Genomic DNA, 24,279 nt, shown 5'->3' with positions numbered 1-24,279 from the left:
TCAATCTACACTCCTGCTCATAAATTAAGCATGATGCTGATAAATGGTGAAACAACGCTCTCGTAGGCGGTTTGCGGGTTTAAATCACCTCGGGGTATGACCATGCGGTGCATTTGACCTGCGGTCGTCGCACGGTGGCGCTGGCAGCAGTCCACATCTGCAGAGGTGTGTTGGTGCATGTCAGAGTACGGTGCAACGAGTAAGTGTGCAGACATTTTCAGACATGCTGATGATGACTGTGTGTTGAAAATGGCTCAAAGAACACATATTGATGACGTTATCAGGGGTAGAATACTAGGGCGACTGGAGGTTGGTCAAACACAGCAGGTCGTAGCATGGGCCCTCTGTGTGCCACAAAGAGTGATCTCAAGATTATGGCAACGATTCCAGGCGCTACAGTATGGGACGTCCACAGTGTACACCACCACAAGAAGATCGATATCTCACAATCAGTGCCAGCAGACGGCCACGGAGTACTGCAGCTAGCCTAGCTCGGGACCGTACCGCAGCCATTGGAACAGTTTTCTCCACACACACACTCTACAGAGACCTGGAGGCCTGCAAGGTGCATTCCACTGACCCCTGGTCGCAGGAGAGCCCATAAAGGCTGGAGTCAAGAACACAGTACATGGCCATTGGAACAGTGGTCCCAGGTTATGTTCAGGACGGGTCCAGGTATAGTCTGAACAGTGATTCCCGCCGCGTTTTCATCTGGTGTGAACCAGGAACCAGATACCAACCCCTTAATGTCCTTGAAAGGGACCTGTATGGAGGTCGTGGTTTGATGGTTTGGAGTGGGATTATGATTGGTGCACGTACAGCCCTGCAAGTCTTTGACAGAGGAACTGAAACAGGTCAGGTGTATCGGGACGTCATTTTGCACCAGTATGTCTGCTTTTTCAGGGGTGCAGTGGGTCCCACCTTCCTCCTGATTGATGATAACGCAGGGCCCCACCTACCTACCATCGTGGAGGAGTACCTTGAAACAGAAGATATCAGGCGAATGGAGTGGCCTGCCTGTTTTCCAGACCTAAACCCCATCGAGCACGTCTGGGATGCTCTCGGCTGACGTATCGCTGCACGTCTTCAAACCCCTAGAACACTTCAGGAGCTCCGACAGGCACTGCTGCAAGAATGGGAGACTATACCCCAGCAGCTACTCGACCACCTGATCCAGAGTATGCCAACCCATTGTGCGGCCTGTGTATCTGTGTACGGAGATCATATCCCATATTGATGTCGGGTACATGCACATGAAACAGTGGCGACGATTTTCTCAACTTATCACCAATACCGTGGACTTACAGATCGGTGTCGTGTGTGTTCCCTATGTGCCTATGCTATTAGCGCCAGTTTTGTGTAGTGCCACGTTGTGTGGCACCACATTAGGCAATTATCCGTAATTTATGAGCATGGGTGTATATACATAAACTCATATCTGTGTGAGGGCAGTAAAGACCCGGCCTTGGTACAAAGTTTCGCTCGCCGCTTCAGTCTAAACACACAAAATTAGTCACTTAATATCAGCTGTGATATGAGAATCTGGCGTTCCCGTCATAATTAACGGCAGCCGCTTCCAACACTGCTCCGCGATGCAGGTACGTATGAAGTGGCCCTTGCCGCCTTTAACCGAGCTGCAGCTGATGTGGCAACACTGTAGTGACAAGTGACAGACGTCAAGCAGCAAGAAATTTTAATCGGAATACAGCGCTAACAGAGTTACATAGCTCATACTGGACGGTGTTGTCAAACCCCTGTTTGGGGAACTTCTGTGGTAGATTACCGTTTAACTGTCTTTTTTTCTTTAAATTATTATTATGAGCCTCTTCGGTGACATTATTTATGGTATTTAGTACCCGTGTGCACAATGATAGGGGGTGTCAAGTTTGGTAAGGACTCATTCTGGCAAGTAAATTATGAGTACGTGCCTAGTTAATGTGTTGTTTCTCGTATTTACTTTGTTCTGTGCAATTTCAGTTTTAATTGTCAGGACAGTACTATGGATTTTAAGTCATGGTTTCAGTGCTTCCACTTTTATTTATTTATTCATTTCTGAGGATTCTGAGAAAATTGAGGCACAATTCAGTTACGGTTTATGAAATTTCGTAATGTAGATCTGAAGTTGTCCGCAGCTCGTGGTCTCGCGGTAGCGTTCTCGCTTCCCGAGCACGGAGTCCCAGGTTCTGTTCCCGGCGGGGTCAGGGATTTTCATCCGCTCCGAGATGACTGGGTGTTGTTGTGTCGTCTTCATCATCATCATTTATCCCTATTACGCTCGGAGGAAGGCAACAGCAAATCACCTCCACTAGGACCTTGTCTAGAACGGCGGTGCGAGTCTACCGCATCGTTCCCTTACGCTCTGTCAAGAAGCATGGGACTTCATTTCCATCCCATTTCCACATCTGAAGTATGATTAAATGATACTGTTATTTCAGTGACAGGAGTGGTCATTTCGCTAACGACGGATTTACCACTGTTGTTCTGAGAGAATAGTAAATTGGAACCACTTATTGTTTTTATGATTACAGTGCTCATTTTAACTAACTTTTTTTGAACTAGTTTCACTTAATTCCGTTCAGTGGAAAAGATGTCCATAAACTGTGTTATTGGGAAAAATACACTCATGTTCAGAAAAAGTAGAACTACTAGAGACATGACGTTCGTATTCACGAGACATGTACAATGATATGTTCTGGCTGCATGGTCTGTATCTGCAAAGACTAAAATAATTAGGAGTCGTTGGTAAAAAATAATATATAAATGGTTCAGATGGCTCTGAGCACTATGGGACTCAACATCTGAGGTCATCAGTCCCCTAGAACTTAAAACTACTTAAACCTAACTAACCTAAGGACATCACACACATCCATGCCCGAGGCAGGATTCGAACCTGCGACCGTAGCGGTCGCGCGGTTCCAGACTGAAGCGCCTAGAACCGCTCGGCCACATCGGCCGGCAATAATATATATTGTACTTAACTGGTTATACAGGATTCTTCTTGGTTGCATGCATATAATTATAAAGAGATAGCTATTGAGACCTCATTGAAGCCATACGTTACTAAGCGCCTTGTTAGATGTTGCTTCCTATCAGCTGAAGGTTATGTTACTTTACTACTTGACGTCCCGAGCAAGAGTGGACGAGAGCTCGCTAGAAACTTGATACAAGCCGCGGAGCGGCGCTGGTCGCGACTCGCAGGTCCAACGATACTAATAAGGAGCGCGGTCGATAACTGCAACCCGTAGCAAGTGTGGTATCGAACGATGTTACCACAGTGCCGACCATCGGGTTCAAGGTCAACATCGATATCGCGGCGCAACTGCACCTTCCGGTAAAATGTGACTGCAGCTCTTGGTGTCGCTATAAACCGAAGGTAATGGATCAGTGTGACTTGAACAGAGGCACAGGATTTCTCGTAGACCAATGAGCGGACCGTACCGTGAAAACAGTGACTCTGAAAGAGGGCGCATTATTGGAACGAGAGAATCCATCCGGAAAGTCACTGCTTGTGTGGGACGAAGTGTTCTGTCAGTATAACGGGTGTGTCCAGAATGGTTCATGGAAGGCCGTGAACATGACGAGACGGGTCAAATTTGGAAATACACTCCTGGAAATGGAAAAAAGAACACATTGACACCGGTGTGTCAGACCCACCATACTTGCTCCGGACACTGCGAGAGGGCTGTACAAGCAATGATCACACGCACGGCACAGCGGACACACCAGGAACCGCGGTGTTGGCCGTCGAATGGCGCTAGCTGCGCAGCATTTGTGCACCGCCGCCGTCAGTGTCAGCCAGTTTGCCGTGGCATACGGAGCTCCATCGCAGTCTTTAACACTGGTAGCATGCCGCGACAGCGTGGACGTGAACTGTATGTGCAGTTGACGGACTTTGAGCGAGGGCGTATAGTGGGCATGCGGGAGGCCGGGTGGACGTACCGCCGAATTGCTCAACACGTGGGGCGTGAGGTCTCCACAGTACATCGATGTTGTCGCCAGTGGTCGGCGGAAGGTGCACGTGCCCGTCGACCTGGGACCGGACCGCAGCGACGCACGGATGCACGCCAAGACCGTAGGATCCTACGCAGTGCCGTAGGGGACCGCACCGCCAATTCCCAGCAAATTAGGGACGCTGTTGCTCCTGGGGTATCGGCGAGGACCATTCGCAACCGTCTCCATGAAGCTGGGCTACAGTCCCGCACACCGTTAGGCCGTCTTCCACTCACGCCCCAACATCGTGCAGCCCGCCTCCAGTGGTGTCGCGACAGGCGTGAATGGAGGGACGAATGGAGACGTGTCGTCTTCAGCGATGAGAGTCGCTTCTGCCTTGGTGCCAATGATGGTCGTATGCGTGTTTGGCGCCGTGCAGGTGATCGCCACAATCAGGACTGCATACGACCGAGGCACACAGGGCCAACACCCGGCATCTTGGTGTGGGGAGCGATCTCCTACACTGGCCGTACACCACTGGTGATCGTCGAGGGGACACTGAATAGTGCACGGTACATCCAAACCGTCATCGAACCCATCGTTCTACCATTCCTAGACCGGCAAGGGAACTTACTGTTCCAACAGGACAATGCACGTCCGCATGTATCCCGTGCCACCCAACGTGCTCTAGAAGGTGTAAGTCAACTACCCTGGCCAGCAAGATCTCCGGATCTGTCCCCCATTGAGCATGTTTGGGACTGGATGAAGCGTCGTCTCACGCGGTCTGCACGTCCAGCACGAACGCTGGTCCAACTGAGGCGCCAGGTGGAAATGGCATGGCAAGCCGTTCCACAGGACTACATCCAGCATCTCTACGATCGTCTCCATGGGAGAATAGCAGCCTGCATTGCTGCGAAAGGTGGATATAGACTGTACTAGTGCCGACATTGTGCATGCTCTGTTGCCTGTGTCTATGTGCCTGTGGTTCTGTCAGTGTGATCATGTGATGTATCTGACCCCAGGAATGTGTCAATAAAGTTTCCCCTTCCTGGGACAATGAATTCACGGTGTTCTTATTTCAATTTCCAGGAGTGTATACGGTAAGTTTCCACGGGACCAAACTGCTGAGGTCATCGGTTCCTAGGCTTACACACTACTTAATCGAACTCAAACTAACTTACGCTAAGGACATCACACACACCCATGCCCAAGTTAGGACTGGAACCTCCGACGGGGGGAGCCCCGCGAACCGTAGTAAGGCGCCTTGGACCGCAACGAGATGGGTCGGGTCGCACCATCCAAACCACGTCCCGAGAAGGTCGACACCTCATTCGAATGGCATTGCAGGACAGGTCTGCGTCTTCCTTGCCTTTGGTGCAACAATGGAACAATATAACACATCGTACACTGTTAGGGGTGACAGTCCGTCGCCGTTTATTACGGCATGAGTTTCGTGCACGTCGTTCACTTCTCCGCGTACCTTTGACGAGTGGGGAAAAAAATGGTAGACGGAAATGGTCTGTGGAACGACGCCACACGGGACAGGAATGGCATCAGATAGTGTTTGCGGAGGAACCCAGGTCCTGTTTGTTTGAAACGATGGCCGCGTTTCGGCTCGCCGCAGACATGAGGAGCGGCGTCACAGTGACTGCGTTCACACAAGACATACATAGCCAATTCAAGCCCTTATGGTGTGGGGGATGCCATTGGCTACAACCACGAATCACAACTGGTGCTTGTCCAGGGCACTGTGACCAGTGTGAATACCAGAATGACATCCTGCGACCCGTAACCATACCCTTTTTGCACAACACCCCAGACGCCATTTTTCAGCAAGACAATGCACGACCATATGCTGCTGCACGAACCGTGTCTTCTTGGTGTCACATATTGTCAGCCTTTAGCCCTGGCCCGCCAGATCACCAGACTTGTCACCAATCGAAAATGTGTGAGATATGGTGAAACGACGGGTGCAGCAGTGCGACCCACCGCCGACCATCACAGATGAACTTTGGAACCAGGTGAAAGCAGCTTGGAGGGCTCCACCACAGGACGCCATTTGCGCCTTATAAGCGTCGATGCCATCACGCATGGAACGAGTTATCAGGGTCCATGGAAGACTCTATGCCTACTAGGCAACAGGACACGTGCTGAACCGAGGGGACTGAAATGCTAATCATTTCTGCAGAACATACTAATGTACATGTCCTGTGAATATGAACGTCCTATCTCTGATCGTTCAAGGCTGTTTTTTTTTTTCTGAACAAGAGTTTATATCTGCGACCTCGCAGTCCCCAGACACATTCGGCCCACGGCCTATGTTGCCACTAAACCTAGCCCTGGAGTATCAGTGAGCAGGTACTTACGTAGCTGATCATGGGTATGTTGCGCGAGTACGAGACGATGGACTCGACGTGGCAGGGCCCCTCGGGGCCGATGAAGACGGCGACGCCGTCGCAGATCATCTTCGTCATGACCCTGGTGGCCAACACGGTGTCGCCTTGCGTGTCGCGGAACTCCAGCTTGAGCGTCACATTGGGCAGCGTATTGATATCTTCGTTCACCTGCCGGACAAAGGTAAAAAGTGAGACAGCTGACTTCACGTTTGCGACATCTCGTTACTGTGCCAGATCGCTCAAAAAATAATACATCTTCTCCAACCATTACATGACTTCATGCTTCGTATGTACTTGTCAGTAGGTGTCAAACTGCGACCTGTGGGCTACATGCGATCCGAATCAAGAATTCGTGCAGCCCGCGGTTCCCAGCCGTATTTTGTAATAATATGCGTCTACCTAATAACAGGTGAATACAAAAATGTTAACTAATGTTAAGAGCTTCTTAAGAGTGTAATTTTCCTGCTCAGTAACAAACAAGCATTTGACGGTATAGATCAAAAATGGCTCAAATGGCTCTGAGCACTATGGGACTTAACAACTGAGGTCATCAGTCCCCTAGAACTTAGAACTACTTAAACCTAACTAACCTAAGGACATCACACACATCCATGCCCGAGGCAGGATTCGAACCTGCGACCGTAGCGGTCACGCGGTTCCAAACTGACGCGCTTAGAACCTCACGGCCACACCGGCCGGCTATAGGTCTTCAAAATAACAATATAATGCTCAGCCAATTCCATGGCCTCCACGCTATCCAGACCTCAACCCTCTTGACTTTCTTTTATGGGGGCATTTGAAAGCTCTTGTCTACGCAACCCCGGTACCAAATGTAGAGACTCTTCGTGCTCGTATTGTGGACGGCTGTGATACAATACGCCGTTCTCCAGGGCTGCATCAGCGCATCAGGGATTCCATGCGACGGAGGGTGGGTGCATGTATCCTCGCTAACGGAGGACATTTTGAACGTTTCCTGTAACAAAGTGTTTGAAGTCACGCTGGTACGTTCTGTTGCTGTGCGTTTCCATTCCATGATTAATGAGATTTGAAGAGAAGTAATAAAATGAGCTATAACATGGAAAGTAAGCGTTTCCGGACACATGTCCACATAACATATTTTCTTTCTTTTTGTGTGAGGAATGTTTCCCGAAAGTTTGGCCGTACCTTTTTGTAACACCCTGTAGATCTTATAATTAAAGTTTCCCCGAGACATTTAAGTCTCATCTTTATCTAGGATAATGTTGGAAGCTGTAGATATGAATTAAAATTTGTGCCGTGGCCGAGACTCAAACCCGCGTCTTCTTGATTACTAGGCAGACATGCTGACCATTACACCATTGCAGCGCTATGGTCATAATTGCTGCACGAACTAACCAAGTTGAATGTTCTCCCCAACACAAACTTCGTATCTCCGGCTTATTTTCCCCTTACATTGTCACTACAACCAGGCTTCCCCGCGATGGTGTAATGGTCAGCATTTCTGGCGGGTAAATAAGAAGACATCTACATTTACGTCTACGTGGTTACCCTGCAATTCACACTTAAGTGCCCGGCAGAGGGTTCATCGAACCATTTTCATAGTACTTCTCTACCATCCCACTCTCGAATGGCGCGTGGGAAAAATTCCGTTATTATTATGATCATTTCTCCCTACGTAGGGCGAGTCAACAAAATATTTTCGCATTTGGAAGAGAAAGTTGGTGATTGAAATTTCGTAAATAAATCTCGCCGCAAAGAAAACCGCCTTTGTTTCAGTGACTGCCACCCCAACTCGCTTATCATATTAGTGACACATCACCCTTATTGCGCGATAACACGAAACGAGCTGCCTTTCTTTGCACTTTTTCGATGTCCTCCGTCAATCCTACCTGGTAAGGATCCCACACCGCGCAGCAGTATTCCAACAGAGGACGGACAAGTGTAATGTAGGCTGTCTCTTTAGTGCGTTTGTCGCATCTTCTAACTGTTCTGCCTACAAAGCGCAGTCTTTGTTTCGCCTTCCCCACAATATTATCTATGTGGTCTTTCCAATTTAAGTTGCTCGTAATTGTAATTCATAGGTATTTAGTCGAATTGACAGCCCTTAAGATTTGTGCGATTTATCGTATACCCAAAATTTATCCGATTTCTTTTAGTACCAATGTGGATGACCTCGTACTTTTCTTTGTTTAGTGCCAATTGCCATCTTTCGCACTATACAGAAATTCTCTGTACATCATTTTGTAATTGGAATTGATCGTCTGACGTTTTTAATAGACGGTAAATTACAGCGTCATCTGCAAACAATCTAAGAGGGCTACTCAGATTATCACTTAGTTCATTTATGTAAATCAGGAACAGCGGAGGCCCTGTGACACTACCTTGCAGAACGTCAGATATCACTTCTGATCTACTCGATGATTTACCGTCTATCACTACGAACTGTGACCTCTCTGAGAGGAAATCACGAATCCAATCACACAACTGAGACGATACTCCTTGTGCACGCAATATGATTAATAGTCGCTTTTGAGGAACGGTATCAAAAGCCTTCTGGAAATCTAGGAATATGGAATCGATCTGAGATCCCTTGTCGACAGCACTCATTACTTCATGGGAATAAAGAGCTAGCTGTGTTGCATAAGAACGATATTTTCTGAATCCGTGTTGGTTGTGTATCAATAAGTCATTTTCTTCAAGGTGACTCATAATGTTTAACAGCATACATTCCAAAGTCCTACTGCAAATTGAGGTCAGTGATATGGGGTTAGACTCCCAGCAGCGGCACAAATTTTAATTCATGTCTGTAGCTTCAGACATTATCGTAGATACAGTCGGAATTGCTGGTCTGTATATGTACTCCATCTCAAGTGTATGCAGGATGAGAATAAGAACGATACTTGCATGAAGTAAACATTTGGAATCACATTTCTCATAACGACCATTTCTCACAATGGCATATACAGCTGTATGTCTTCAGTAGCCCATACAACACAGAAAGTGGAGAGTAACTGCCTGAAGCCGGCCGGACGATTCGCGATTCTGTCTCTTTTTTCCAATGATGCTAACATCGAGTACACTGAAGGCCAAATGAGGCATTTAATTCGCAGCGTATGGAGGGTGTAGTTCCGGCCAGAAGTGGTTCCGCGATGTTTTGAAGGGCGTTTCTCGACCGTGACTTGGACTTAGAGACGTTCAGGTTACCGTGAACATGAACGAGGATTTTTGTACCATTCTCGGTGACCAAACGTTGCCTTTTCTTCTACATCTTCATGGTAAGTGTTCTGTGGACATGACCGTCTTCCAAAATGGCAACAGCCATGTTCACAGGGCTGCACGACGCATGCTCGTACGACGAAAACTCAGGCACTATCACATTTGACCGGCCAACTATAGCTCGACCTGATGTTAATCCTACAGAGAATGTCTGTGACTATTTTAAACAGCGGGTGAAACATACCAATGAACATCTCCGCAATCTGGCAACTCTACAGGGTTCAAATCGTCAGTGAGTTGCTTCAGCTTCATAAAGAGTATCTGCAGAAACTTGTGGACTCCCTTCCTCGCCAAACTAGGACCACTGTCGTGGCTAGGGTGTTAAACGAAGTCAGTCAGCTTAATAGCTCCTAGGAGTAACTAATTTTTTGTACCGTTTGCTTAGCCCTGATTAGGACCAGATCTTTAGCTTACGTCAAATAATGGAGAAGTGTTACGAGTGGAACAGGGAATTGTATCTATGCTCTATAGATCTAGAAAAGGCATATGACCGGGTTCCTAGGAGGAAGTTATTGTCTGTTCGACGACATTGTGGAATAGGAGGCAAACTTTTGCAGGCAATTAAAGGTCTTTACATAGATAGTCAGGCAGCAGTTAGAGCTAACGGTAAATTGAGTTCATGGTTCAGAGTAGTTTCAGGGGTAAGACAAGGCTGCAACCTGTCTCCACTGTTGTTCATATTATTTATGGATCATATGTTGAAAACAAAACACTGGCTGGGTGAGATTGAGATACGTGAACACGAAATAAGCAGTCTCGCGTATGCGGATGACTTAGTTGTGATGGCAGATTCGATTGAAAGTTTGCAAAGTAATATTTCAGAGCTAGATCAGAAATGTAAAGACTATGGTATGACGATTAGCATCTCCAAAACGAAAGTAATGCCAATGGGAAAGAGATATTAACGGATTGAGTGCCAAATAGGAGGAACAAAGTTAGAACAGGTGGACGGTTTCAAGTACTCAGGATGCATATTCTCACAGGATGGCAACATAGTGAAAGAACTGGAAGCGAGATGTAGCAAAGCTAATGCAGTGAGCGCTCAGCTACGACCTACTCTCTTCCGCAAGAAGGAAGTCAGTACCAAGACTAAGTTATCTAAGCACCGTTCAATCTTTAGACCAACTTTGTTGTATGGGAGCGAAAGCTGGGTAGATTCAGGTTACCTTATCAATAAGGTTGAGGTTACGGATATGAAAGTAGCTAGGATGATTGCAGGTACTAGTAGATGGGAACAATGGCAGGAGGGTGTCCACAATGAGGAAATCAAAGAAAAACTGGGAATGAACTCTATAGATGTAGCAGTCAGGGCGAACAGGCTTAGATGGTGGGGTCATGTTTCACGCATGGGAGAAGCAAGGTTACCCAAGAGACTCATGGATTCAGCAGTAGAGGGTAGGAGGAGTCGGGGCAGACCGAGGAGAAGGTACCTGGATTCGGTTAAGAATGATTTTGAGGTAACTAATTTTTTGTACCGTTTGCTTAGCCCTGATTAGGACCAGATCTTTGGCTTACGTCAAATAATGGAGAAGTGTTACGAGTGGAACAGGGAATTGTATCTATGCTCTATAGATCTAGAAAAGGCATATGACCGGGTTCCTAGGAGGAAGTTATTGTCTGTTCGACGACATTGTGGAATAGGAGGCAAACTTTTGCAGGCAATTAAAGGTCTTTACATAGATAGTCAGGCAGCAGTTAGAGCTAACGGTAAATTGAGTTCATGGTTCAGAGTAGTTTCAGGGGTAAGACAAGGCTGCAACCTGTCTCCACTGTTGTTCATATTATTTATGGATCATATGTTGAAAACAAAACACTGGCTGGGTGAGATTGAGATACGTGAACACGAAATAAGCAGTCTCGCGTATGCGGATGACTTAGTTGTGATGGCAGATTCGATTGAAAGTTTGCAAAGTAATATTTCAGAGCTAGATCAGAAATGTAAAGACTATGGTATGACGATTAGCATCTCCAAAACGAAAGTAATGCCAATGGGAAAGAGATATTAACGGATTGAGTGCCAAATAGGAGGAACAAAGTTAGAACAGGTGGACGGTTTCAAGTACTCAGGATGCATATTCTCACAGGATGGCAACATAGTGAAAGAACTGGAAGCGAGATGTAGCAAAGCTAATGCAGTGAGCGCTCAGCTACGACCTACTCTCTTCCGCAAGAAGGAAGTCAGTACCAAGACTAAGTTATCTAAGCACCGTTCAATCTTTAGACCAACTTTGTTGTATGGGAGCGAAAGCTGGGTAGATTCAGGTTACCTTATCAATAAGGTTGAGGTTACGGATATGAAAGTAGCTAGGATGATTGCAGGTACTAGTAGATGGGAACAATGGCAGGAGGGTGTCCACAATGAGGAAATCAAAGAAAAACTGGGAATGAACTCTATAGATGTAGCAGTCAGGGCGAACAGGCTTAGATGGTGGGGTCATGTTTCACGCATGGGAGAAGCAAGGTTACCCAAGAGACTCATGGATTCAGCAGTAGAGGGTAGGAGGAGTCGGGGCAGACCGAGGAGAAGGTACCTGGATTCGGTTAAGAATGATTTTGAGGTAATAGGCTTAACATGAGAAGAGGCACCAATGTTAGCACTGAATACGGGATCATGGAGGAATTTGGTAAGGGGGACTATGCTCCAGGCTGAACGCTGAAAGGCATAATCAGTCTTAAATGATGATGATGATGATGTTTGCTTAGCCTAAAGACGTGAAGAATAAAGAATATCTGTTAAATAAGAGAGGTGCTTACCTGGTCAATGGCCATCTTGACGGCCCCGGAGACAGCGATGCCCTGCCTGTCCTTAAGTGTGCCCCTGACGGCCGTCAAGTAGCCGACGGTGAGGTTCTTGAGGATCTGGCCGGACGCCAGTGGGAGGAGGAGGACCGCCGCGACCACCAGCAGCTGTAGCAGCAGCCGGGGCGGTCCGGGGCACATGGCCGGCTGCCGGCGGGATCAGCCCGCTCCTACCTGGAGGCAGAAAGCTGCTGTCAGTCTCACGAGGAACACCACCTACTGTTTGGATGGTGGAGGGCGGAGGGGAGCCGACCGGAGTGGCCGAGCGGTTCTAGGCGCTACAGTCTGGAGCCGCGCGACCTCTACGGCAGCAGGTTCGAATCCTGCCTCGGGCATGGATGTGTGTGATGTCCTTAGGTTAGTTAGGTTTAAGTAGTTCTAAGTTCTAGGGGACTGATGAACTCAGCAGTTTTAAGTCCCACAGTGCTCAGAGCCATTTGAACCACTTTTTGCTGAGGAGAGACGATCACAGAGACAAGAAGGAGCTGTAGCAACATTCGGGACAATTTAGTGCACACGGCCAGCTGCCAGTGGTGTTAGACCCTCCGACTTGTAGGGAGAATCTCTCTTACTCGTGAGAAACCGTGTCCTTGGAGGATGAGGATGTGAGCGGGTGGCGGGGGAAGGTGGATGGGAACGTCACTTAGACTACCAGCGGCTGTAGCAAAAGCAAGGACAGTCCGGGGCAAGTGACCGTCTGCTTCTAGGCAGAAACCTGCAGTCATTCTCACAGAAACCGTAAACTTGGAAATTTGTGGTACGATCTTATGGGACCAAACTGCTAAGGTCATGGGTCCCTAAGCTTACACACTTAACCTAACGTAAACTTACTTACGCTAAGGACAACACACACAAACCCACGCCAAAGGGAGTACTCGAATCTTCGACGGGAGGAGCCGCGCGAACCGTTGCAGGACGCCTAAGACCAGGCGGCTACCCCGCGCGACTCAGAAACTGTCTCCGCTCGATAGCACCGTATGAGAACATCAGCACATGTAGCAACAGATGGGGCTGTCAGCTGTACATGCTCGGTTTCTGGCCAGAAACGTGTTTCGACGTTATACTGTTACTCACGTGATTATCGATATTTCGTAACATGTTTGCCATAGTAGGAATGACTTTCACATCTGGTCAAAGAGGCTGTACTTGAGAAACATTCCGTAACTCAAAATTAAAACATTTACAACACTGTCGTCGTGGTTACACAGTTGTTTTTATCACATTCAGGCTTTTAACTATTACAGTCATGCACGTATTAATTTACATACAGAATGTTCGGAAATCCCCGTTACGAACTTCTAGGACTTATAAAGGGGAGTAAGTACATAATATTTTGAATAGGAACTTATGTTCGGAAACGTACTATTTCCATTCTATAGCGGTTTCAATTGAGGTGTGTAGCCCATCCACGACTGCTGAGGAAAAGAGAAAACTTTCTTAAAAGAAATCATAGTCGCCGTTGACTGTATAAAACATTTATTGTTACTATTGCAATATTACAATAAATATTTTATACAGTCAACGGCGACTATGATGTCTTTTAAGAAATATTGTATGACTGTCAAACCCAACCATGAGAAGTTAATCAAAAGAAAACTGTTAAGAGTTGCTTGTCCTGGGATGTAGTAGGGTAGACAAGATGGCTGGACTACTTCTTGCGGGGTCGTATACAAATTTTGATTTACGAGACTCCTGTAGAGACAGAGGAAGATCTGCTGCCATGAGTTCTGGTCGCTGCACCAGCTGGGATGGAGACTGCGTACCAGAATATGCTTCGTAGGTACAATGTCTATAACAACGTTGGTGGTCGCCACATCGAACCGCTGTTGCAGTGCATTAGTACTGTTCTGTGCCTACAGTATGCTGGGTTCTTTTTTGTTTTGGAGTTATGTAAACACATTATGTTTAAGCGTTAATACGAACAGACTTCCTTACGTAATAAACGGATGTTTCATTGTGATTCGTTTCGAACTGTTACCTGATAATTGTACTGTGTCACGCCTAATTCAATTCCTCAAGCAGAGTTAACGATCTCAACTAAAACCGTCGTAGAAAGCAAACGGTACATTTCTGGACATGAGCTCCTACTCAAAATATGATGTACTCATTCCCCTCTACAAGTCCTAGAAGTTTGTAAAGGGAATTTCCGAGGAACCTGTACGTGATCGCTGTCCTGTTGCCAAAACACTACTTCCTGAAATAGCTTTCGCCACATAAACATTTCTTTCGTACACTTTCAAGTTGTTAACAACAACCGCTTATCCTATTACTGCTCAAAATATAATACACATTTCTGACGGCGGATATTGTCATAGCTGAACTATTAATTGATATTTCCATAACACTTTCATGTTTTCCTTATACGTAATATGCTTTGATTCACAAAACGTTTTGCTTGGAAACCATAAAACTGTCATTTAAAACATACACCACACGACGAAGTAATTTATTCCCAAAAAAATTTGCTCTGACCATGGCAGCACAATCACTCTGTCTACATCCACATCTACATCATACTCCGCAAGCCACCCAGTGGTGTGTGTCGGAGGGTGCTTTCGGTACCACTATCTGATCCCTCCAAACCTGTCCCACTTGCGAATAGCGCGTGGGAAGAATGACTGTCGGTAAGCCTCCGTATTGAAGATATACAACATACAATATTGTATATTATAGAATTATTGTGTGAAACAAGGGCCAGCGGACGGACAAATCGGACAAACCGATCCTGAGTGCTGACACTGTTAAGTGCAATAAACGAAGCGTGACCCCTACTAGAACAAATGGAGCACTGTGCTAAATAATTTAGGAAGCAATCGTTCAGCCTCACTGGATACCAGTGCGCCACACAGAGAGTCAGTAATTTGTACCATCTAGCGCTTCTCCTGTCGCCAAGAGACATTTGATTTATATGCCCCGTGCGTATTTCTGCTGTGCACATATTATCTTTCGGAGAACGGGCAGAATTGGAGATTTGACATGTGACTGATTGTATCTTCGCAAAGGGCGAGCATCGAGTTCATTACTAAACAGTTATCCAAACCGACGCAAGGTACGATTTATCAGAATGAGCCTACCTCTTTCTTTAGCTTGAATGTTTATTTCCCTGAACGTTCGTTAAACGTGCGACAGCTTTGCTGGACATGCGATACAGATATTCCGATTTGAGATTACCCCTACTGCTTGAATCGTTATAGGTCGAAATAAGTGCGGTTTTGTATGCAAGGATTGACGACCGAGTATTCTCTCGGCTTTCTCAAAGTAGACTAAAAAAAAAAAAAAAAAAAAAAAAAAGGTTCAAATGGCTCTGAGCACTATGGGACCAAATATCTGAGGTCATCAGTCCCCTAGACTTAGAACTACTTAAACCTAACTAACCTAAGGACATCACACATATCCATGCCCGAGGCAGGATTCTAACCTGCGACCGCAGCAGCAGCGCAGTTCCGGGCTGAAGCGCCTAGAACCGCTCGGTCACAACGGACGGCAAGGTAGAGTCTCTTTACCTTCTATCAGACTAAAGTTAAATAAGCTAAGCAAAAGGATTCTCAAATAAATAAAGTAGCTCCGCAGGAATATTAAATGTATGTATAGTGACCGTACAAGGTAGGGCACATTATTTTATAGGTTTATAAAATCTACTTTGTTTCTGTGCGCGAATGTGAAGGCTAGGTCACCATGCAAGACTACTGTTGTGGTTCTCAGTCAAGGATTAATGGATTCGAAGCCTTAAGATTGAAGAAACTACTATCAACATCATTTTTTACAGCAAGAATAGGTGGAAGTGTAGACTATACATGTCATTCACGTGACTGTGAGCCAATTCCTGGGCTAAACTTGCAGCATCTCTATAGTTTCTGAAGATCCTGACATGGTCGCCAATACTTGGCAAAATATCCTAGTAAGAATATATATAGGTAGCAATGGCACTGATTCTACTTAATCACAGTAAATTGTCTGTATTGTTCAGAGCGGCACGAACCTCACTGGAAGTGTTTTGCAGAGATTATAAGTGTAGCAGCGGAATCTAATGCTTGTAGTGCTGTTGTAATAGTAGAATATACTCATAGTAACAGTACCTTTGAAACCAAACAGCAGTGCAAGAGTGCAGTAAACACAGAAGCCCTCACAAAATAAAATACGCTGCTAGTTTTAAATTATGCTTTTAGTGAACCGTTTAGTTTCGTTTTTCATCCTTACGTGACGTTTATGTCGTGTTTGCTTTTCGCAAGTATTAGAACTGGTATTAATGTTAAGATGTTAGGATATACTTACCCGTCTTTATTTTATATTAATTTTCTGTCTCAAAATTCTCTCAAAGTTATGGTCGTTAACCACAGGTACTGATTCTCTGCTTATGAATAAGCAGTAGCAGTGTGTAGAATTTTTCGAACTGCCTAAAATATTCACGCGGGTACGTTTTTGCATCGATAATACAAAATAAATAAAAATACACTGTAGAATTAGCGTATGTATCGTCGATGAGGGTGTTACTTGTTTCGCGTAGGGATTGTTACACATGTATAGAACATATGCTATTACCGAATTTCATCATTTATTCGATTTTAATTTTAACAATAAAGCCAGAACAATGTAAACGAAGGAACTGCACACTTGAAAACCTTATCAAGTTTACATTTCACTGAGGACTGAAAAGGACCGAGCTCTGCAGTGGACCGCATCTGAAGACTACACTATGGGTGTAGTCATGCTGCCTCTGCCGCCGTCCATAATTGAGAAGATGTTGCCGGTGCAGGATTTTGTGCACGAACTGACCTCTAGACCATGTCCCATGAATGTTCGATGGGATTCATGTCGGGCGATCGGAGTGGCCAAATAATTTGCTCGAATTGCTCAGAATGTTCTTCAAACCGATCGCAAACAGTTGTGGCCTGATCACATGACGCATTGTCATCCGCAAAAAAAAAAAAAAAAAAAAAAACCATGAACGGCAGCAAATGGTCTACAAGTAGCAGAACATCCAGAGGACTCAGTCCATTCCATGTAAACACATCTCACACCATTATGGAGCCACCTCCAGCTTGCACAGTGCGTTGTTGGCAACTTGGGTCCATGGCTTCGTGGGCCGTCTACATATATGGCTCTGAGCACTATGGGACTTAACATTTATGGTCATCAGTCCCCTAGAACATATAACTACTTAAACCTAACTAACCTAAGGACAACACACAACACCCAGTCATCACGAGGCAGAGAAAATCCCTGACCCCGCCGGGAATCGAACCCGGGAACCCGGGCGCGGGAAGCGAGAACGCTACCGCACGACCACGAGCTGCGGAAGTCTACATATACATCTACATCATACTCCGCAAGCCACATAATGGTGTGAGGCAGAGGGTACTTTCGGTACCACTATCTGATCCCTCCAAGTCTGGTATACTCGCGAATATTGCGTGGGAACAGCAATTGTCGGTAAGCCTCTGTATTGGTTCCAATTTCTCGAATTTTCTCCTCGTGGTCAATAAGCGAATTGTATGCGGGGGAAGTAATATGTTGTCTGACTCCTCCTGGAAAGTACTGTCTAGGTTCGCAGTACGTCCCACGTTGATTTCTGAGGATATTTCAGCTACTGTTGGTAGTCTGTTAGCACACACAACTCTACAGAAACGTCACTGCCCTCGGTTGTTAAGTGAAGGCCGTCGGCCTCTACGTTGTCCTTGGTGAGAGAAAATACGTGAAATTTGTTATTCTCGGCCCACTCTAGACACTGTTGATCTCGGAATACTGAATTCCTCAGCGATATCCGGAATGTAATGTCCCATGCGTCTAGCTCCAACTACCATTCCGCATCCAGAGACTGTTAATTCCCGGATGGCGGCTGTAATCAAGTGGGAAACCTTTCCAGATGGATCACCTGACTGTAAATGACCGCCAGTGCACCGCCCTCCTATACTCTGTGTACGTGATACTACCGCCATCTCTAAATGTGCATGTTCCTATCCCATTAATTTGGCAGCCCAGTGTAAATGGTCCGAGCGCTCAAACAACCCACCTCGCCGACTAAGTAAACGAATGGGGTTAGCCTAAAAATGAAACTGCGCTTTACTAGCAGTCATCGCAATTATTCATAAGCGTCCCCACCTTTTACCAAAGTAAAGTATTTGATGTGCCCGCCCGGGCAGCAGTGCGGTCCGACGCACGACTTTCCGGATTGGGAAGGAGCGCATGGTCCCCGGCACGAATCCGCCCGTTGGACTTGTGTCGAGGTCCGGTGAGTGGGCCTGTCTGTGGATGGTTTTTAGGCGGTTTTCCATTACACTCGCACTCGTCTGGTGTAAGCCGTTCTCGGGGGGGGGGGGGGGGGGGGTCAACCGGGCACCCGGGGGCCGAACAGCGCAATAACCCTGAACCCTGAAAGAGTGGTTCGGTGTGGGGCGGCGGAGGGGTGAAGTGGACTGTGGTAGTCGTCGTGGGGTTGTGGACCACTGCAGCTTCGGGAGGGACGGACCCTCTCCGTCGTTTCTAGGCCCCCGGTTAACATACAATACAATGTCCAGAATGAGATTTTCACTCTGCAGCGGAGTGTGCGCTGATATGAAACTTCCTGGCAGATTAAAACTGTGTGCCCGACCGAGACTCGAACTCGGGACCTTTGCCTTTCGTGGGCAAGTGCTCTACCATCTGAGCTACCGAAGCACGACTCACGCCCGGTACTCACAGCTTTACTTCTGCCAGTATCTCGTCTCCTACAATACAATGCATTTGATGTACAACAATATAGTCATATTTTGAAATGGACTTTAAATTTTTGTTTCTTATGGGAGCAGTGAGTTTTAGACTAGCAATAATTACGCTTCCTTGCATTTAGGACACTGACGAAGTAGAGATATATTTTAGAGCGTAGAGCGTGGCAGCAAGAGGAACTCACAGTGTACAGTATGTTAAGTAGTGGATCTGTGCAGATCACTGTGTTTAAGCAGTTAACAGTAAAGCAGAACCTACTATAGCAATCATATAGTGATCGTTTAGTGCGTGCTCTGTCCTCTTTTTAGCCCACAAATACAGACCTGTATTTCCAGCCGTCTAACTGTCACATCGCTCTTCACAATCTGGGAACGTTCTTCGAACCTTGGTACAGCGAGCACATTGTGTGTCTGATAGAGACTGGCATCCAAAGGACTTGGAACACTTACACTCTGTGTTCAAAGACAACAGATATTCCCCACATCAGATTAGGGTAGCTTTAAGGAGGAATAAACGTGACCACTCGCAAGATAAAGAGTAAAAGAAGCCGTTCAAGTCGCGGGCGATCCTTCCGTATGTTGGCAATATATCACTCAACAGCTAAAACTGTGCATGGTACACGGATCCAGCTCCAGGTTGCCTATCTAACAGCGTCCAGGGGAAACGAGAATTTTGTTTTCAACATTTCATATAGTAGCTGACCGAATTAAAACATTTTAAATTCTGTCATAATTTAATGATTAAGGAGGTGTAATCGTACGTTAAAGGGTCAACACAGCAGTCAACTATTACAATCACAAACTGTGTATATTTCCTGAGGTAGCGACTCGCGAATCACACAGACTCTTTTCGTCCCGTATTTGAGATGTGAGCACTTAGCGAGATCCAACAAACTTTACATATAATTTCAAACCTCTCGGAAACTTTCTCTCGTTAACATCACCCACAAAGTAATGAAGAGAGAAAAGTTTTTTGCTTATTAAATTTTAGCTATTCAGCATCAGCCGTAAAGTCTTATTTTACTACTTCTTTACTTTTACCTCTATTCACAAAGCATTTTGTAGATAGTATCCACTTATACCATAAATGTAGCTGCAAAATTATAACACTGTACGACCGATACTTTAGGAGATATGCCGTTTCGTACACAGGACTTCGAGTTTTTAAAGAATTTGAGGGGGGGAAGAGGGATGTATTTCGTTAATATTAGGCAGAATCTTAAAGGAATATTACGTTACCGTAATCTTCCGGCCACCTGCAAAGACTTGTGTCCACTCTGCTGCGCAATTGAGGATCTGTGTTCGCGGCAAGCTGGAGTCTACAGAATACCACGGCACTGTGGCAGAGCGTACATTGGGCAGACTATACGCTCAGTACACGAAACGTGCTTGAAACAAGGTCGCCACACTCACCATTCGCAGCCTAATAACTGAGCCATAGCCGAGCATTGTATCTCCACAGCACATTCTATGGATTATTCTGCCACGGAAATCTTGGCCACGATGAGATCCTTCTAGAATTCAATTACTAAGGAATCTGTGAATCATTTCTTATGAAATCTGTGGAAATATATCTGGCGGAAGATCATGTTAATCGTAACGGGCGTTTTCAACCCGATAATACTTCGGACCCGGTGATTTCTATAATTTTTCATAAAGATAAAATTTTATGCCGAATGCCATGTCTAGTGACAGTTAATTTTATTAATTTCACGACTGAATTTTAAATCCATGGCCCGCAGTACGACAGAGGTGTGCGTGCACTATTACCATGCAAGCGCGCCCGTGATGGAGGGCGCTAAACTAACAGAGGGCGCTGATGCAGCAGTAACCTATACGCTTCCACCTACACTCCAGTTTTTGGTATAAAGTTAGCGGCGTGTAACAGGAATCTCCAGTGTAAAACACTCACCTGAAGATGTCTCGGTGGTTGTCGGCCGAAATATCGTGGCAACAGGCTGAACTCATCGTGCAGCAGTCTCAAAACCACATGGAATACAGTTCACACGTTTCACCTCTAGCCCACCGAATATTACAATTCGGAATACTTGATGTGCGACCAGAGCTCAGTTTTATGCAAGAAGGAATGCGTCGAACAGTGAAGCAAACATAAGAAAGAAAGACTGTGAAACTTCCTGGCAGATTAAAACTGTGCGCCGGACCGAGACTCGAACTCGGGACCTTTGCGTTTCGCGGGCAAGTGCTCTACCAACTGAACTACCCAAGCACGACTCACGCCCCGTCCTCACAGCTTTACTTCTGCCAGTACCTCGTCTCCTACCTTCCAAACTTTACAGAAGCTCTCCTGCGAACCTTGCAGAACGAGCACTCCCTGAAAGAAAGGATATTGCAGAGACGTGGCTTAGCCACATCCTGGGGGATGATTCCAGAATGAGATCTTCACTCTGCAGCGGAGTGTGCGCTGATATGAAACTTCCTGGCAGATTAAAACTGTGTGCCGGGCCGAGACTCGAACTCGGGACCTTTGCCTTTCACGGGCAAGTGCTCTACCATCTGGCAGAAGTAAAGCTGTGAGGACGGGGCGTGAGTCGCGCTTGGGTAGCTCAGTCGGTAGAGCACTTGCCCGCGAAAGGCAAAGGTCTCGAGTTCGAGTCTCGGTCTGGCACACTGTTTTAATCTGCCAGGAAGTTTCATCAGCGCACACTCCGCTGCAGAGTGAAAATCTCATTCAAGAAAGACTGTTTCCACCACCATGTGTGTGTGTGTGTGTGTGTGTGTGTGTGTGTGTGTGTGTGTGTGTGTACGCGGCACACAGTTTTAATCTGCCAGGAAGTTTCATATCAGCGCACACTCCGCTGCAGAGTGAAAATCTCATTCAAGAAATACTGTTTCCACCACCATGTATGTGTGTGTGTGTGTGTGTGTGTGTGTGTGTCTTTATTTTAAGAGAGAGAGAGAGAGAGAGAGAGAGAGAGAGAGAGAGAGATAGAGAGAGTAACCGGGCGAACCAGAAGCTAACCTGTGGCTGCTGCGGAAGATCGGTACGCAGCACAAGTCCAGCAGCGCTGATGCCCGAGAGAACACTGGTCTCCGGAGCAAGCGGCGAGGGCGCTGAAGGCTAGAGGCTAGGAGCCCGTTACTGGTCTACGCGTCTAGGCAGCGTCTGCTCAGCGCAAACCGCAAGTAATTGAAAATGCTGCAGCCGTGTGTGCGTGTGTGTGTACGCGCGCCCGTTCGCCGGGGTCAATTTTGTCATAGCTATCGGCGAAATAGGCACTTACTTCTGACGAGCATAATTTCTCACTCGAGATCGAAATAGGGACACGGAACGTGACTGGATTAGTGATTTTCTTAGTTTAGACTAGCGCATTTCAGTCGTGAGAGCTGCATTTCACCAAGAACTTACCATGTCAAAAGGCACTGGGACGATCGTTATATGGAGACTCATCACCACGGGTGGGAAGTTGGAAGGTTCCCTTTACCGTAGACTTCAGGTAATAATTGCAAAATATTATCATACTCCGACACCTACCGACATCGCCAACATCGTTTCTGCTACGAGCCGAAAACTTTTTGATACTTCTGCAGCTGCAGCATGTCGTCCATCAGAATCCACGATGCCAGTTGTGGGCAATAATTATGACCGCTACAGTTGCAGAAGAACACACGTGAATACCGGAATGCAGGATGAAAAATCACGTTATTGTATTGTATGTTAACCGGGGACCTAGAAACGACGGAGAGGCTCCGTCCCCTCCACAGCCGCAGTGGTCCACAACCCCACGACGACTACCGCAGTCCACTTCACCCCTCCGCCGCCCCACACCGAACCCAGGGTTAACGTGCGGTTCGGTCCCCGGTGGACCCCCAAGGGAACGTCTCACACCAGACGAATGTAACCACTATGTTTGCGTGGTATAGTAATGGTAGTGTACGCGTACGTGCAGAGCTTGTTTGCGCAGCAATCGCCGACATAATATAACTGAGGCGGAATAAGGGGAACCAGCCCGCATTCGCCGAGGCAGATGGGAAACCGCCTAAAAACCATCCACAGTCTGGCAGGCTCACCGGACCTCGACACAGGTCCGCCGAGCGGATTCGTGCCGGGGACCAGGCACTCCTTCCCAATCCGGAAAGCCGTGCATTAGACGGCACTGCCAACCGGGCGGGTACAAAATCACGTTAAGTGGTGGCGTAATTGTTCCAGGAGAAATTACGGGTGGAGGAGTAAGAAAGCACTGCCCTCTTATTTCCAAACTTTATACAAGACGGCATCTGCAGTCTGGTTTGGCTCTGGGAGACCGATTGCTTCAGACATATTTTACGCGAATGAACATGAAATTCTAGTAGATTTTAACTTACTCATACGATTACGAACGTCTCATTTTCAAGAGAACCACCCAAGCTTTGGGCACTCCTTATAATTACATTTAGGATCAAATTTTTTTTCTTACCTTCCCTAAATGTTCATTGTGCTCTACAATGGACGAACGGCAAGTATCCTGTAAGAAATTCAAACGTCGCCTTTAAAAGGACCCGACTGACACGCGATGAACGGTACCTCCCGGCAGGAGCGACGAATGGACTTCAGTGGACTAGTTGCAAAAATTACGGACTCTATGTCTTCGGCGAGATCACGGGGGCGACCTGCGGGTTTCTCCTCACATAAACATATAGGTAACATTCGAAACTTACCTGTTTTAATATAATAGATTAGGTGAGTTCGTGCTTGTACTATGCCCCAAGAACTAAATTTCACAAGAAACAACAAAACTTATTCTAGCTCAAATGATTGATAGTTACCTACTTACTATTTTTAACGTAGATTACTTTGGTTCCTAACCAGTACACATATTGCAATAATATAAGCAAAGTACTTCTTTTTATGTTATTAATAAGATTATGAATATCACCTTTTAGAGACAACGCTCTGAAATGGTTGTTGTTGCTGTTGTAGTTGTGGTATTCAGTCCAGACACTGGTTTGATGCAGCTCTCCACCCTACTGTTTCCTATGCAAGCTTCTTCATCTCCCAGTACCTACTGCAGCCTACATCCTTCTGAATCTGCTTAGTGTATTCAGCTCATGGGTCTCCCTCCACGATTTTTACCCTCCACGCTTCCCTCCAATACTAAATTGGTGATCCCTTGATGCCTCAGAGCATGTCCTACCGACTGATCGCTTCTTCTAGTCAAGTTGTGCCACAAATTTCTCTTCTCCCTAATTCAATTCAATAC

At 46.4% G+C, this 24,279-nt stretch overlaps 1 protein-coding gene across 1 annotated transcript in view; it reads right to left on the bottom strand.

Moving 5' to 3' along the window:
* LOC124617321 (receptor-type guanylate cyclase Gyc76C-like) overlaps window positions 1-24,279 on the bottom strand; it is a 480,924-nt gene that overhangs the window by 210,338 nt on the left and 246,307 nt on the right. Inside the window, exons 2-3 of the mRNA XM_047145255.1 lie at window positions 12,336-12,554; window positions 6,297-6,494 (exon numbers count right to left, since the gene is read on the bottom strand). Coding sequence (XP_047001211.1) covers window positions 6,297-6,494; window positions 12,336-12,521 — 384 coding nt within the window. The 5' untranslated portion in view covers window positions 12,522-12,554. The remainder of the gene's footprint in view (window positions 1-6,296; window positions 6,495-12,335; window positions 12,555-24,279) is intronic.

The sequence above is a fragment of the Schistocerca americana genome, chromosome 1 (assembly GCF_021461395.2).
Source record: "Schistocerca americana isolate TAMUIC-IGC-003095 chromosome 1, iqSchAmer2.1, whole genome shotgun sequence".
NCBI classification, from domain to species: Eukaryota; Metazoa; Arthropoda; class Insecta; order Orthoptera; family Acrididae; genus Schistocerca; species Schistocerca americana.
Note: the sequence above shows the minus strand (reverse complement) of the source record. Positions and strands in the feature narration are given on the sequence as shown.